Source organism: Mesoplodon densirostris, chromosome 19 (assembly GCF_025265405.1).
Source record: "Mesoplodon densirostris isolate mMesDen1 chromosome 19, mMesDen1 primary haplotype, whole genome shotgun sequence".
Classification (NCBI taxonomy): domain Eukaryota; kingdom Metazoa; phylum Chordata; class Mammalia; order Artiodactyla; family Ziphiidae; genus Mesoplodon; species Mesoplodon densirostris.
The window spans coordinates 15,325,064-15,342,006 of NC_082679.1; the positions used below are offsets into that span (position 1 = coordinate 15,325,064).

Sequence of the window (16,943 nt, forward strand, 5' to 3'; positions counted from 1 at the left end):
ATAAAATAGCAGGAAACTAGGGAAATAGATTCATTGGGCACCCTAGACTTAGCCCTCCAGAAATTCCCATAGAACCCTATATGATTAAATTACAAGCCATCTATGTACATTTCAGTGTCTCTGTAGCCTGGTGGTGGTTAATATTTCTCAAAGCTCTGAGGATCATTATAGGTGATCTTATAGCTGGTGCTGAAGATTTTTCTAGTCCTTTATCTGGGGCTCTGAAGTAAACAGATTTTTATTTCTCTTTCCTCAGCTTGGTGTTCTCCAGATTCTGCCCTTTTCAAGGAAGAAGAGGATATGACCAGTTCTCTTGTACGTTGTGTTTTTTCTTTTTAATTTATTTATTTTTGGCTGCGTTGGATCTTTGTTGCTGTGTGCGGGCTTTTTCTAGTTGCGGCAAGTGGGGGCTACTCTTCATTGCGGTGCACGGGCTTCCCAGTGCAGTGGCTTCTCTTGTTGCGTAGCACAGCCTCTAGGCGTGCAGGCTTCAGTAGTTGTGGTGCACAGGCTCAGTAGTTGTGGCGCACGGGCTTAGTTGCTCCACGGCATGTGGGATCCTCCCGGACCAGGGCTCAAACCTGTCTCCCCTGCATTGGCAGGCAGATTCTTAACCACTGCGCCACCATGGAAGTCCCTTCTTGTACGTTTTAAGCATTTATTTGTTTCCTGCATTATTTTACAACGCAGTTGCAGTGGGTTACCTTAACCTACCAGTAAGTTGGAAAAAACTAAATCAAAAATCAAGGTGAGGAAAAATACAGCTAGAAGGTCAGAACCTGGGGAAATTTGACATGTGGCTATGCAGAAACAGGTCCATACAGGATTATAAAACTTGAGTTCAAATTTGAGGGACTTCCGTGGCAGTCCAGTGGTTAAGACTTTGCCTTCCAGTGCAGGGGGTGAGGGTTCAATCCCTGGTCAGGGAGCTGAGATCCCACATTCTCACGGCCAAAAAACCAAAACATAAAACAGAAATAATATTGTAACAAATTTAATAAAGACTTTAAAAATGGTCCACATAAAAAAATCTTTAAAATATTTTGAATACGATCTGGAGAAGCAAAAGCAAACTGAGACATAAAGTTCATCCCATAATTTGCACTACTTATGAGGAAAAAGCTTATAATTCAGGAAAGAAAAAAGCTTTTCATTGGCACTTAGGTCAAAAAGAAATCCAAAATAATTCCATAATTCTTATGATTTTAAGCTCAGTTTATTAAAAGTCCTTCTTGGCCATAGATTAAAAACTAGAATTATCGGGAAGAGTAAATCGAGTACTTCTTTCTTTTTTTTTTTTAAATTATTTATTTATTATTTATTTTTGGCTGTGTTCGGTCTTTGTTTCTGTGTGAGGGCTTTCTCTAGTTGCGGCGAGCAGGGGCCACTCTTCATCACGATGCGTGGGCCTCTCACTATCGCGCCCTCTCGTTGCGGAGCACAGGCTCCAGACGCGCAGGCTCAGTAGTTGTGGCTCATGGGCCTGGTTGCTCCACGGCATGTGGGATCTTCCCAGACCAGGGCTTGAACCCATGTCCCCTGCATTGGCAGGCAGATTCTCAACCACTGCGCCACCAGGGAAGCCCGAGTACTTCTTTCAAATGATCCTCCATATATATTTCCTTCAGTTGAGACTTTTTAAGTTGAGCTAAAATATATACTAACATTCTGTGGCAGAATTTTTTATAGTTCTGGTATCTGTAACTCTCCAGGTCTTTTTTTATGGTCTCAAAAGATACAGTATTCTTCATCTTCTTACAAAATGACTCATTTTCCTCTGCTGTTGATTCTTTTTGTTTCCAACACTGGAATCCCTCACACTCCTGTATTTTAAATATTTTCCACTGCCTCTTTTTCCTCAGCTCATATCTTTTCCATCCTGAAACACACACACATTTCTATTGACCATATGATTGTGTGACTTACCCAGTTATTTCTCCCTTTGGCAGAGTGGTTTTCTGGGCCTAGACAGACTTGGGTTCAAATCTTGGCTCAGTGACTTACTAAGTGCATGATTATGGGCAAGTTTCTTAATCTCTTTGGCCTTAGTTACATCATCTGTAAATGGGGATAATAATGATACTTACCCCACAGGAATATTGGGAGGGTTAAATGCACATAGTAAGTGCTCCATAAATGATAAATATTGTTAATAATTATTAGCTATATAAATCTTTCTACCTGAAAAGGTCTTTGAATGTGTTCGCTGTATTCATTGACCTACTTTTTTAGTTTAACATATGAAACTGATAAGATAAAAGAGTAGATGCCTCATTTGTGTTCACAAAATTAATCCTTCTCTTCAATAAAACTACCATAAACACTGTAATAAGGCAAAACTGAGAACAGTTTTTGTAATACATATGCAGAAATCTACTAACAATTCTTAAAAACCAGTAATTAAGAAAATAGAAAATTGGGCTTCCCTGGTAGTGCAGTGGTTGAGAGCCCATCTGCCGATGCAGGGGACACGGGTTCGTGCCCCGGTCCGGGAAGATCCCACATGCCATGGAGCTGCTGGGCCCGTGAGCCATGGCTGCTAAGCCTGCGCATCCGGAGCCTGTGCTCCACAACGGGGGAGACCACAGCAGTGAGAAGCCCGCATACCGCAAAAAAAAAAAAAAAAAAAAAAAGAAAATTGGGTGAAGAACATGAGCAAGCAGTTGGAAAAAATGCAAGTGGCCAATAAATATTTTAAAATAAAAATGTCACAAAGCAGATTATTCAGATTTGTAGATACTTTTTTTTTTTTTGCAGTACACGGGCCTCTCACAGTTGTGGCCTCTTCCATTGCAGAGCACAGGCTCGGGATGCGCAGGCTCAGTGGCCATGGCTCACGGGCCCAGCCACTCCGCGGCATGTGGGATCCTCCCGGACCGGGGCATGAACCCGCATCCCCTGCATTGGCAGGCGGACTCTCAACCACTGCACCACCAGGGAAGCCCCTGTAGATACATTTTTTAGGTGTATTTTGAATTAGTGGGTAATGACCATCTTTTATGAGAGGATTCCAAATAATTAGTTCACATGTGAATTTTCCTTATAAAGTAAAAAGCTGGAGATAAGGAGTTGTGGACAACAAATAGGACACTCTTTTAGCTTTCAAAAACTTCATTCAGGGCTTCCCTGGTGGCGCAGTTGTTGAGAGTCTGCCTGCCGATGCAGGGGACGCGGGTTCGTGCCCCGGTCCGGGAGGATCCCACATGCCGCGGAGCGGCTGGGCCCGTGAGCCATGGCCGCTGAGCCTGCACGTCCGGGGCCTGTGCTCTGCAGCGGGAGAGGCCACAACAGTGAGAGGCCCACGTACTGCAAAAACAAAAACAAAAACAAAAACGAAACAAAAAAAACTTCATTCAGTTCCTTTCAGACACCAGAGCCAGACATCTTGGTCTGGACTATCAAACAGAAATGGACTGCCTATGTTTCTGGGCATTCATTCTAGAATATGGATGTAAATATATTCCGTGGCAGCTTTTATTTATATTTGAATAGACTACACAGCAGCTAGAAAAATCTTCTACAGCAATAGTACAATAGCTTTATTGAGTACCTGTTATGTGCCAGGTATATTGTGCTATAAGCTTAACATAGCTTATTTCATGTAATCATTATCAGAAGTTTGTAAAGTAGATATTATTTTAATTTTTATAGAGAAAGGAAGTGAAGCACAGAGATTAAGAAACTTACATAACTTCATGCATCAAGTGTGCAGTAAAGCCAGGATTCAAACCCATACAACCTGACTCTAGGACCACACTCTTAAGATACTGTACAAATGGAAATCCACTCATGAGTGAAGAAATGCAAAGTTTGCCAATTGACTCTTCATATTATTTGTCCATTTTATGCCATTAGTCCTTTTTTTACTTGAAATTAAGGGATTTTAAGAATGCCTGCTTCAGCATTAGTATTTATGCAGATATCTTCTAATTTGTCACTTATATGTTATCGTGTATCTTTTGTTATATATAAACTTTAAATTTGGATCATTTCATCTAGCATATGATAAGTTTGTGCATACAGTAAGAATTCAGTCAAAATTAATATGCAACATTAATTTTTATTGTTGTTGTTAAACTTGGGAAACATTTATTTTTACTTTCCCATATCAGCAATCATGGATAAAAATGGTTAAATCTTGTATCTCCTCAGGAAGACAGCACTGTTGAGTGACTATTACATCCCGTGGAGAACTTCAGTCTTTGGTCACAGCATTAAGAGCTCCTGGTTTTGGTCTCATAAGCCCTCTTTGAAATGACATGTGCAACATTAATGTTTAATAGTTTTCTTTCATGAGTTTCTCATGTTGGTATTTTATAAGATATCTTTCCTAATATTATGTTATAGTTTCTTTTCAAAGCTTTGCTTTTCATATTTAGTTTTTGATCCAACTGGAATTCACTTTTGTAATTGGTCCAAGGTAGGAATTTGCTGATAATTATAACAGTAAAATTATTTTTGCATGTAGGAGACCAGTGTTCCAATACCATTTGTTAAAAGATCTTTACTTTGTGATGCCACCTTTATAATATACATGCTTAATTGTTTCTAGGCTCTTTATTCTGTTTCTTTAATCTGTTTGTCTATATCTATACCAGTACTATGCTCTGTGTGTGTGTGTGCCTCTGTGTGTGTGTGTGTATGTGTTTACATTGTCTTAACTACTTTAACTTTATAATAACCCTGTTTGCTTGGCAGGCATTTCCCCACTTCCCACTACACAAATGTTCTAGTTTTAAAAAATTCCTCAGCTACTTTGGGACCTCTGTGCTTTCATTTGAATTTTAGAATCAGTTTATCTAGCTCTAAGGAAAAAACGCTGTTGGGATTTTAATTGGAATTGCAAAGAATTGTAGACTCCAGACCTTCCTGACTTACATCCTGATAAAACCATCATAATTTGAAAATATCATAAATTGAAAATACATTTAATACACCTAACCTACCAAACATAGCTTAGTTTAGCCTACCTTAAATATGCTCAGAACACTTATATTAGCCTTCAGTCATCTAACACAAAGCCTATTTGATAATAAAGTGTTGAATATCTCACGTAATTTATTGACTACTGTACTGAAAGTGAAAAACAGAACAGTTGAATGAGTATAGAATGGTTGTAAGGGTGTATTGGTTGTTTACCCATGTGATCACATGGCTGACTGGGAGCTATGGCTTGCTGCCACTGCCCAGCATCACCAGAGAGTATCATACCACATAAAGCTAGCCTGAGAAAAGATCAAAATTTAAAATTCAAGGTATCTATGTTTTCTGTGTGTATCACTTTTGCACCATTGTAAAGTCGAAAATTCATAAGTCAAACTGTCTTAGGTTGGGGACTGTCTGTAATTGGAGAAGAATTGAGTGAAACATTTTTTTCTGTCTATCAGAAATATGTTTCAATTTAAAGAAATCCATTAATATAATTTATCATGTTCAAAAATATATATAATCAGCTCCACAGAGCTACTAATTTTTTTAAAATCAGAATTTGAGATTTTTTTAAAGAGGATCTATTTATAAAATAGAAGTAAAAGGACACTTCCTTAACATGATATTTAAAAAAATTATTCTACACACATACTAAGCTAAAGGCCAGAACCATGTTTCCTGCGGGAAATGATACATATTCCTACTAAAGTCAGGAACACGACCAGATTACTCATGGTACCACATTTATTTACTGTAATTCTATATGCATATAGAAAAGAAAAAAAAGATAAAAATTGGGAAGGTGCATACAAAATTATATCTAGGTGATACAATTACGTATATGGGCAGTTGAGGAGGAAACAAGAGAATTCAATACAGTATGGACACAAAATTAATATACAGAAATCAACAGCATTTCTATATACAAACCACCAACCAGTTCAAAAGTAAACTGGAAGGTGGGAATACCCTGGTGGTCCAGTGGTTAGGACTCGGTGCTTTCACTGCCATGGCCCAGGTTCAATCCCTGGTCAGGGAACTAAGATCCTGCAAACCTCACGGTGCAGCCAAAAACAATTAAAATTAAAAAATAAATAAAATGGAAGAAAAATGTTAAGAGTAGAAACAAAATCCTAAAGGAAAAAAAAAAGTATCCCATGTATATGGGAGAAAGAAACCTTTAAAGCATTACTGAGACCTAAAAGAGGATTTGAATAAATTTTTAATACATACTTTTTTTGGGAAAAGATCATCATTATTAAATCAATATAAATTCTCTTTAATCTTGAGATTTATTGGAATCTCAGATATTCTAAATATTCTTTTTAAGGCAAGTCTATTCAAGCTGACTGTAGAAGACATTTGAAAAATAAGTGTGTAAAATATCCAAGAAAAAATATGAAAAATGTGTGTTATGCTCTAAGTTTTAAAAAGAAGAATATTCGTTTAATGTTTGTGTAACTTTAAGGAAAAAAAAACTTTTACAAAAAGTTGCCAGTCAGAAAGAAAAAAGTTGCCAGTCAGCATATATACCATAGAACTGACATGTAATTACCTTTATGCCTTCACTGTAAACTTTGTTATTTTTAAAAAAAGATTTATCACATTAAGTATCTTAAAAATGAAGGAGAGGAAACTGCTGTGATACCAGCAGGACCTCTGGAAATGTTAAGGCTGCCTTCCAGTGCCCAGGAGATACTCATCTTTTTTTTGGTTCTGTCTGACAGGAGGAGGAATAAAATTTAATGACACGAACTGAGAATTTGTGTTTTTTAACAATCCTCTTTGTTCCTTGCTCCTAATATGGAATTCTTGACATATGTAAGTAAAGAGAGTCAGCATCTTAGAAAAATAGACTATTTGTTCTAAAGCACTGATTCATCATTTTATACAGTTAGAAATTAACCCATATTTACTTTTGTTACTTGTTTTATCGTTTTTGTCAGGAGTACAATTTTTTTTGGTATGACATTTATGATAATTTACTAGTTAGTGGGAAAGATGTTTTAATGCTAATTTACTAGCACTAGTAGAAACTATATTTTCTTTGTTGTTCTTCCCTATTTTTTTTTTTAGTGGTTCATATTCCATAGGGGTTATCTATTCCTGAAGCATTTATTGAATGATTATTGGGTGCCAACCTCAGCTCTGGGTGCTTCACAGTTTTTGGCCTCATTTAGTCCTCATAACACCCCTTGGAGGAAAATGCCACTTTACAGATGAGGCTCAAATTTGGCTATTTGTCGAGTTTAGTTTAAAAAAACACTTTCTTTGTTTTTGGCTGCACCGCGAGGCTTATGGGATCTTAGTTCCCAACCAGGGATTGAACCCGAGCCATGGCAATGAAAGCACTGAGTCCTAACCACTGGACTGGCAGGGAATTCCCACACGATTAAATTTTGAAGCCAGGATTTGAACTCATGATGTCAGACTCTACAGCCTGTTAACCAGTAAAAATATCTAAATCCAGCTCCATTTTGAGAGCCTAATTCTTCGAAAATTTTTCAGTCAGGTATCTTTTCAGCTTTTCTGCTTCTTTTATGAGACCTTTATTCTCATGCAGGTTGACTATGTGGGCTTTGGGCTGCAGATCACCTGGCCCTGACTCAGGCTGTGGCATGGGCTCACATCTCCTCCACGTGTGCTCATTCAGGTGAAAGAGCAGCAGCTTTCTGGGGCAGGCTCTTCACTTGCCAGATCACTGGAGTACATGAACCAAGTCAAGGGTGTGTTTAAAAACAAAATTCAACTGATTACATTTTGAAAATCTTATTGGCTTTATTCAATGATTCATGAGTCAGGGAACATCCAATCTAGCAGATACATAGGAACTCTGAGGAGTGGTACCAAGTCAAAGATTTTTATAGGCAGAAGGGAGTGGGAATAAGGAAGTTATAGTAGCAAAAAGTGGATTGGTTCTGGCCAGGTTACTTTCCTTTAGGGGATGATAGGGTCTATCAGGCAGGTTACCTCACTAATGCTTATCAAGTGATTCCTGCTTGACTAGTTTAAGATTTTATTTCTAGGAGAGGCTGAAACTGTAGGTAAGTCTCAGTTTGGTGACATGAGTCTTAGCATAAGTGACTCCATTTTGGGCCTGTTGTCTTGTTTTTAACAGGTGTAAGCGCATTTCAGACCTCTTCTCACATCATGTTCACTGACATTCCTTTAGCTCTAACAAATGGCTCATTCAAGGCCCACACTGGGGGATGGGACATTAGCTAGAACACAAATGAATATTTGTGGAATAATAATCAAGTTAATCAGTAACATTTTCTGATGGAATTATTCGATTTTTTTAAAAACTTGAAATACATTGAAACAGTCTCACAACCTAAAAAAACTTTGTTGACATATAAGTCACATACCATAAAATTCACACATTTAAAGTATATAATTCAATGATTTTTAGTATATTTATGAGTTGCCATTACCACAATCAATGTTAGAACATTTCATCACCCTAAAAAGGAACTCTGTACCAATGAGCTATCACTTCCCATTTCCCCCCAAGTCTCCTTTGTACTTTCTGTTTCTATGGATTTGCCTATTCTGGACATTCATATAAATGGAATCATATAATATATGGTCCTTTGTGACTGTCTTCTTTCACTCAGTATAATGTTTTCAAGGCTTATCCATTTTGTAGCTTGTATCAGTACTTTGTTTCTTTTTATTTCCAAATAGTATTCTCTTGTATGAATATGACATATATTTTTATAAATGTATTTATTTATTTCTATTTTATTTTTTTGGCTGTGTTGGGTCTTAGTTGTGGCAAGTGGGGGCTACTCTTCGTTGCGGTGTGCGGGCTTCCCTTTGCAGTGGTTTCTGTTGTTGCGGAGCATGGGCTTTAGGCACGTGGGCTTCCATAACTGTGGCACAGGGGCTCAGTATTTGTCGCTCACGGGCTCTAGAGCTCAGGCTCAGTAGTTGTGGCACATGGCTTAGTTGCTCCACAGCATGTGGGATCTTCCTGGACCAGGGCTCAAACCCATGTCCCCTGCATTGGCAGGCAGATTCTTAACCACTGCGCCACCAGGAAAGTCCTGGATATGACATTTTATTTATCTTTTTATCAGTTAATGGACATTTGAATTATTTCCACTTTTTGGCTATTATGAATAATGTAGCTAAGAACATTTGTGTACAAGTTTTTATGTGGACATATATTTTTAGTTCTCTCATTATATGTAGTGGAATTGCTAGCTTATATGGTAACTCTACATTTAACCTTTTAAGGAACTGCCCCACTGTTTTACACAGCAGTTGTACAATCTTAACGTTTCCACCAGCAGTGGATGAGGATTCTAGTCTCTCCACATCCTCATCACACTTATTATTATCTGTCCTTTTGATTATAGCCATCTAGTGGTTGTGAAGTGATATTTCATTGTGACTTTGATTTACGTGTACCTGGTAATTAGTAATGTTGAGCATCTTTTCATGTGCTTATTGGCCATTTGTATATCTTCTTTGAAGAAATGTTTATTTAGATCCTTTGCCCTTTTTTTTTTTTTTTTTTTTTTTGCGGTACGCGGGCCTCTCACTGTTGTGGCCTCTCCCGTTGCGGAGCACAGGCTCCAGACGTGCAAGTGACCATGGCTCACGGGCCCAGCCACTCCGCGGCATGTGGGATCTTCCCGGACCGGGGCACGAACCCGTGTCCCCTGCATCGGCAGACGGACTCTCAACCACTCTGCCACCAGGGAAGCCCTTTGCCCATTTTTTTTTTTTTTTTTTTTTTTTTTTTTTTTTTTTTGCTGTACGCGGGCCTCTCACTGCTGTGGCCTCTCCCGTTGCGGAGCACAGGCTCCGGACACACAGGCCCCGCGGCCATGGCTCGCGGGCCCAGCCGCTCCGCGGCATGTGGGATCCTCCGGGATCGGGGCACGAACCCGTGTCCCCTGCATCGGCAGGCGGACTCTCAACCACTGCGCCACCAGGGAGGCCCTGCCCATTTTTTAATTGGTTTGTCTTTTTATTATTGAATTGTAAGAGACCTTCATATATATTCTAGATATGTTTCTTATCTGGTATATGATCTGTAAGTATTTTCTCCCAGCCTATGGGTTGTCTTTTCACTTTCTTGATGATGTCCTTGAAAGCACAAGATTTTTACATTTTTCTGATGTCCATTTTTATTTAATTTTCTTTTGTTACTTGTGCTTTTGTTGTCATATCTTAAAGCCATTGCCTATCCACAGTTAACAATTTACCCTTTTTTTCATTATTTTTTTCCTTTCACATAGTCATAATATCTCAATTTTATTTCAACTACAAGTTTTTTTTTCCATTTGTGTTTTTGGGTTTTCTTTTATTCTGGTTCCTTGGCAATGTATATAACTTTTAGATTAGATCTTCATTCTCCATCCTTCATGTTTGTATCATCTCTCAACATTTTCATCTCTGGTGTGTGGGGCTGGGTCCGGTGGACAGGGTCATGTCCAGGGGTGGCTGTGGGCTCAGAGAATCTTAAGGTAGCCTGCTTGCTGATGGATGGGTCTGTGTCCCTGCCTGGCTAATTCGTGGGCCTGAGGAGTCACAGTACTTTTGCCTACAAACTGGTGGGCAGGGTGGAGCTGAGTCCCAAGGCTAATAAGCTAGAGAGAAGATTCCAAAATGGCACTTGCCAGCACCAGCGTCCATGTGGTTGAACGAACTCTCCAAAGTGGCTGCTGCCAGTTTCTGTGTCCCCAGGGTGAACTCAAGTTGCCTCCTGCCTCTCCAGAAGACTCTCCAAGGTCAGCAGTGGGGTCTGAACCAGGCTCCTTTTAAATTCCTGCTGCTCTCCTGAGTCCCAGAGCATGTGAGATTTTGTGTGCGCCCTCTAAGAGTGGAGTCTCTATTTCCTACAATCCTCTGGGTCTCCTGAAAGTAAGCCCCACTGGCCTTCAAAGCCAAATGCTCTGGGGGCTTGTCTTTCCCTGTGCAGGATTCTCAGGCTCTAGAGCCCAATGTGGGGCTCAGACCCCTCGCTCCTTGTGGAAAACCTCTGCAATTGTAATTATTCTCCCATTTGTGTGTTTCCCATCAGGAGTATGGGTCTTGACTATACGTTGACTCTACCACTCCTACCCATCTTGTTGTGGTTCATTCTCTTTATAGGTTCCAGTCTTTCTCATCAACAGTTGCTCTGTAAATAGTTGTAATTTTGGTGTGCCCATGAGAGGATGTGAGCTCAGGGTCTTTCTACTCCACCGTCTTGAGCAGTATTTTATTCTTTCTGATGCTATTGTAAATGGGATTTGTTTTCTTTGATTTCATTTTTGGATGTTCACTGCAAATGTCTAGTTATACAATTGATCTTATATTCTGCAACCTTGCTGAAGTCGTTTATTAGTTCTAATAAAATTTTAGTGGATTTCTTATGTTTTCTGAAAATCATGTCATCTGAAAATAGAGATAGTTGTATTTTCTCCTTCCCAATCTGGATACCTTTTATTTTCTTGCCTAATTGCTCTGTTTAGAACCTTCACTGCAATGTTAATAGAAGCGGTAAGAATATACATCCTTGTCTTGTTCCTGACCATAAGGGGAAAGCATCCTGTCTTTCACATTTAGTATTGATGTTAGTTGTGTGGTGTTTGTAGATGTCTTATAACACGTTGAGGAAGTTCCTCTTTTTTGCTAGTATGTTGAGTGTTTTTCTCATGAAAAGGTATTGAGTTTTGTCAAGTGCTTTTTCTGCATCTGTTGAGATGATCATATGGATTTGTTCTTTATTCTATTGGCATCGAGTATTACGTTAGTTTATTTTCAGATGTTAAATCAGTATTACATTGCTGGGATAAATCCTACTTGATGATGGCACGTAATCCTTTATATATTTTTTTGTTTGTTTATTTTTAAAGAGCAATTTCAGGTTCGTGGCAAAGTTGAGAGGAAGGTACAGGGATTCCCCACATACCCTTTGCCCCCACACATGCATAGCCTCCCCCATTATCAGCATCTCCCATCAGGGTGGTACCTTGTTATAATTGATGGACCTATACTGACACATCATAATCACCCAATGTCTAATAGTTTACATTCAGGCTCACTCTTGGTGTTGTATAATCTATGGATTTGGACAAATGTATATACATGTGTCTGTCATTATAGTATCATACAGAGTATTTTCACTGACCTAAAAATCCTCTCTGCTCTGTCTAGTCATTGCTCTCCTCTCCTCCAGCCCCTGGTATCCACTAATCTTTTTACCGTCTCTATAGTTTTGCCTTTTCCAGAATGTCATATAGTGGAATCATACTGTATATAGCCTTTTCAAGTCAGCTTCTTTCGCTTAGTTATATGCATTTAAGGTTCCTCCATGTGTTTTCCTGGCTTGATAGCACATTTCTTTTTAGCATTGAGTAATATTCCTTTATCTGGATGTACCACAAGTTATTTATCCATTCACCTACTAAGGGATCTCTTGATTGCTTCCAGGTGTTGGCAGTTATGAATTAAAGCTGTTATAAACATCTGTGTTCCCTTTTTGTATATTGTTAGATTAAATTTGTTAGTATTTTGTTGAGGATTTTTACCTCTGTATTAATAAGAGATAGTGGTCTGTAGTTTTCTTTTTCTTTTTTTTTGTTTTGTCTTTGGTATATCAGGGTAATACTGGCCTCATAGAAGGAGCATTCACTCCTCTTCTATTTTGGGAGATTTTGTGAAGTATTGGTATTAACTGTTCTTTGGTGTTTGGTAGAATTTACCAGTGAAGCCATCTAGCCTTGAGCTTTTTTTTGTGGGTAGTTTTTTTGATTACTAATTGAATCTCTTTACTTGATACAGGTTTATTCAGATTTTCTTTTTTTCTGTCCTTGAGCAGTTTCATTACTTTGTGTCTTTCTAGGAATTTGTCCATTTCGTCTAAATCATCTAATTTGTTACCATACTGTTCTTCATAATATTACACTATAATCCTGTAAGGTTAGTAGTAATGTCTCCTCTTTCATTCCTGAGTTTAATGTTTTGAGCGTTCTCTCTTTTTCTTGGTCAGTCAACTTAAAGGTTTGTCAATTTTGTTGATCTTTTCAAGGAACCAATTTTTGGTATTATTGATTCTTTCTATTATTTTTCTGTTCTCTATTTTATTGATTTCCTTTTTAAAATATTTATTTATTTATTTGGCTGTGTCAGTTCTTAGCTGCAGCACATGGGCTCTTTGTTGTGGCGCGCAGGCTCCAGAGCACATGGACTCTGTTGTTGTGGCACATGGGCTCTAGTTGCGGCGTGCGGGCTCTCTAGTTGTGGTGTGCGGGCTCAGTAGTTGCGGCACGCAGGCTCATTTGCCCCACAGCATGTGGGATCTTAGCTCCCTGACCAGGGATCGAACCCGTGTCCCCTGCATTGGAAGATGGATTCTTAACCACTGGACCACCAAGGAAGTCCCCAGTTTTTGTTTTAAAGTCTATTTTGTCTAATATTAGTATATTCACTCCAGCATTTTTATGGTTATTCTTTGCATGATATATCTTTCCCCATCAATTTATTTCAACTTATTTTTATGTTTGAACCTAAAGTATGTCTCCTATAGACAGCATATAGTTTGATCTTGTTTTCCTATCCAGTCTGACAGTCTCTGCCTTTTTGATTGTTCAATCCATTTACCACTAATGTTGACACTAAATTATGTCTGCCATTTTCCTTTCTCTTCTTCATGTCTCATGTCTTTTTTTACATTAAAAAAGGCACTCCTCATGTATTTAATTTAATTTAATTTATTTATTTGTTAACATCTTTATTGGAGTATAATTGCTTTACAATGTTGTGTTAGTTTCTGCTGTATAACAAAGTGAATCAGCTATATGTATACATATATCCCCATATCCCCTCCCTCTTGCACCTCCCTCCTTCCCACCCTCCCTATCCCACCCCTGTAGGTGGTCACAAAGCACCGAGCTGATCTCCCTGTGCTATGCAGCTGCTTCCCACTAGCTGTCTGTTTTACATTTGGTCGTGTATATATGTCAATGCTGCTCTCTCACTTCATCCCAGCTTACCCTTCCCCCTCCCTGTGTCCTCAAGTCCATTCTCTACGTCTGAATCTTTATTCCTTTCCTGCCCCTAGGTTCATCAGAACCTTTTTTTTTTTAGATTCCATATATGTGTTAGCATACGGTATTTGTTTTTCTCTTTCTGACTTACTTCACTCTGTATGACAGACTCTAGGTCCATCCACCTCACTACAAATAACTCAGTTTCATTTCTTTTTATGGCTGAGTAATATTCCATTGTATATATGTGCCACATCTTCTTTATCCGTTCATCTGTTGATGGACATTTAGGTTGCTTCCATGTCCTGGCTATTGTAAATAGTAAAATTTTTTGTTCTAATTCTTTGAAGAATGCCACTGGTATTTTGATAGGGCTTGCATTGAATCTGTAGATTGTTTTGGGTAGTATAGTCTTTTCACAATATTGATTCTTCCAATCCAAGAACATGGTATATTTCTCCATCTGTTTATGTCATCTTTGATTTCTTTCATCAGTGTCTTATAATTTTCTGAATACAAATCTTTCACCTCCTTAGGCAGGTTTATTCCTAGGTGTTTTATTCTTTTGTTACAATTGTGAATGGGATTGTTTCCTAAATTTCTCTTTCTGATTTTTCATTGTTGGTTTATAGGAATGCCAGAGATTTCTGTGCATTACTTTTGTATCCTGCATCCTTTCCAAATTCATTGATTAGTTCTAGTAGTTTTCTGGTGGCATCTTTAGGATTTTCTATGCATAGTGTCTTGTCATTGGCAAATAGTGACAGTCTTAACTTCTTCTTTTCCAATTTGTATTTCTTTCATTTCTTTTTCTTCTCTGATTGCTGTGTGTGTATAGGACTTCCGAAACTATGTTGAATAAGAGTGGTGAGAATGGACATCCTTGTCTTGTTCCTGATCTTAGTGGAAATGTTTTCAGTTTTTCACCATTGAGAATGATGCTTGCTGTGGGTTTGTCATATATGGCCTTTACTACGTTGAGGTAGGTTCCCTCTATGCTCACTCTAAATGGGTGTTGAATTTTGTCAAAAGCTTTTTCTGCATCTATTGAGATGATCATATGGTTTTTATTCCTTAATTTGTTAATGTGGTGTATCACATTGATTGATTTATGTATATTGAAGAATCCTTGCATCCCTGGGATAAATCCCACTTGATCATGGCATATGGTCCTTTTAATGTGCTGTTGGATTCTGTTTGCTAGTATTTTGTTGAGGATTTTTGCATCTATGTTCATCAGTGATATTGGTCTATAATTTTCTTTTTTTGTGATATCTTTCTCTGGTTTTGGTATCAGGGTGATGGTGGCTTTATAGAATGAATTTGGGAGCATTCCTCCCTCTGCAATTTTTGGAAGAGTTTGAGAAGGATGGGTGTTAGCTCTTCTCTAAATGTTTTTTTTTTTTTTTTTTTTTCTTTTTGCGGTATGCGGGCCTCTCACTGTCGTGGCCTCTCCCGTTGCGGAGCACAGGCTCCGGATGCGCAGGCCCAGCGGCCATGGCTCACGGGCCCAGCCGCTCCGCGGCATATGGGATCCCCCCAGACCGGGGCACGAACCCATATCCCCTGCATCGGCAGGCGGACTCTCAACCACTGCGCCACCAGGGAGGCCCCTCTAAATGTTTGATAGAATTCTCCTGTGAAGCCATCTGGTCCTGGACTTTTGTTTGTTGGAAGATTTTTAATTACGGTTTCAATTTCATTACTTGTGATAGGTCTGTTTATACTTTCTAATTCTTCCTGGCGCAGTCTTGGAAAATTGTACCTTTCCAAGAATTTGTCCATTTCTTCATGGTTGTCCATTTTATTGGCATATGGTTGTTTGTAGCAGTCTCATAATCCTTTGTATTTCTTCACTTTCAGTTGTGATTTTTTTTTCATTTCCAATTTTATTGATCTGCGTTCTCTCCCTTTTTTTCTTGATGAGTCTGGCTAAGGGTTTATCAATTTTGTTTATCTTCTCAAAGAACCAGCTTTTAGTTTTATTGATCTTTGCTATTTTCTTCATTTCTATTTCATTTATTTCTGCTCTGATCTTTATGATTTCTTTCCTTCTACTGACTTTGGGTTTTGTTTGTTCTTCTTTCTCTAATTATTTTAAGTGTAGGGTTAGATTGTTTATTTGAGATTTTTCTTGTTTCTTGAGGTGAGATTGTATTGCTATAAACTTCCATCTTAGAACTGCTTTTGCTGCGTCCCATAGGTTTTGGATTGCCGTGTTTTCATTGTCATTTATTTCTATGTATTTTTAAATTTTTTCTTTTATTTCTTCAGTGATCTCTTGGTTATTTAGTAGTGCACTGTTTAGCCTCCATGTATTTGTGTTTTTTACAGGGTTTTTTTTTCTGTAATTGATTTCCAATCTCATAGTGTTGTGGTCAGAAAAGATGCTTGATACGAATTCAATTTTCTTAAATTTTCCAAGGCTTGATTTGTGACCCAAGATGTGATCTATCCTGGAGAATGTTCCATGTGCACTTGAGAAGAAAGTGTATTCTGCTACTTTGGGGTGGAATGTTCTATAAATATCAGTTAGATCTATCTGGTCCGTTGTGTCACTTAAAGCTTGTGTTTCCTTATTTATTTTGTGTTTGGATGATCTGTCCATTGGTGTAAGTGGGGTATTAAAGTCCCCCACTATTATTGTGTTACTGTCAACTTCTCCTTTCATATTTGTTAGCATTTGCCTTATGTATTGAGGTGCTCCTATGTTGGGTGCATAAACATTTATAATTGTTGTATCTTCCTCTTGGATTGATCCTTTGATCATTATGTAGTGTCCCTCCTTATCTCTTGTAACATTCTTTATTTTAAAGTCTATTTTATCTGATATGAGTATTGCTGCTCCAGCTTTCTTTTGATGTCCATTTGCATGGAGTATCTTTTTCCATCCCTTCACTTGCAGTCTATATGTGTCCCTAGGTCTGAAGTGGGTCTCCTGTAGACAGCATATATATGGGTCTTGTTTTTGTATCCATTCAGCCAGTCTGTGTCTTTTGGTCAGGTCATGTAGTCCACTTACATTCA

General features: G+C 38.4%; 1 protein-coding gene and 1 non-coding gene across 2 annotated transcripts in view; one reads left to right on the forward strand and one right to left on the reverse strand.

The window, feature by feature from the left end:
- The window catches only part of LOC132479594 (uncharacterized), a 76,221-nt gene that overhangs the window by 43,033 nt on the left and 16,245 nt on the right, over positions 1-16,943 (forward strand). Inside the window, exon 12 of the mRNA XM_060083134.1 lies at positions 257-315. Coding sequence (XP_059939117.1) covers positions 257-315 — 59 coding nt within the window. The remainder of the gene's footprint in view (positions 1-256; positions 316-16,943) is intronic.
- On the reverse strand, positions 4,137-4,261 carry LOC132481065 (small nucleolar RNA SNORA25). Its single transcript, XR_009530769.1, has one exon. It is a non-coding gene; the product is annotated as a small nucleolar RNA SNORA25 (small nucleolar RNA).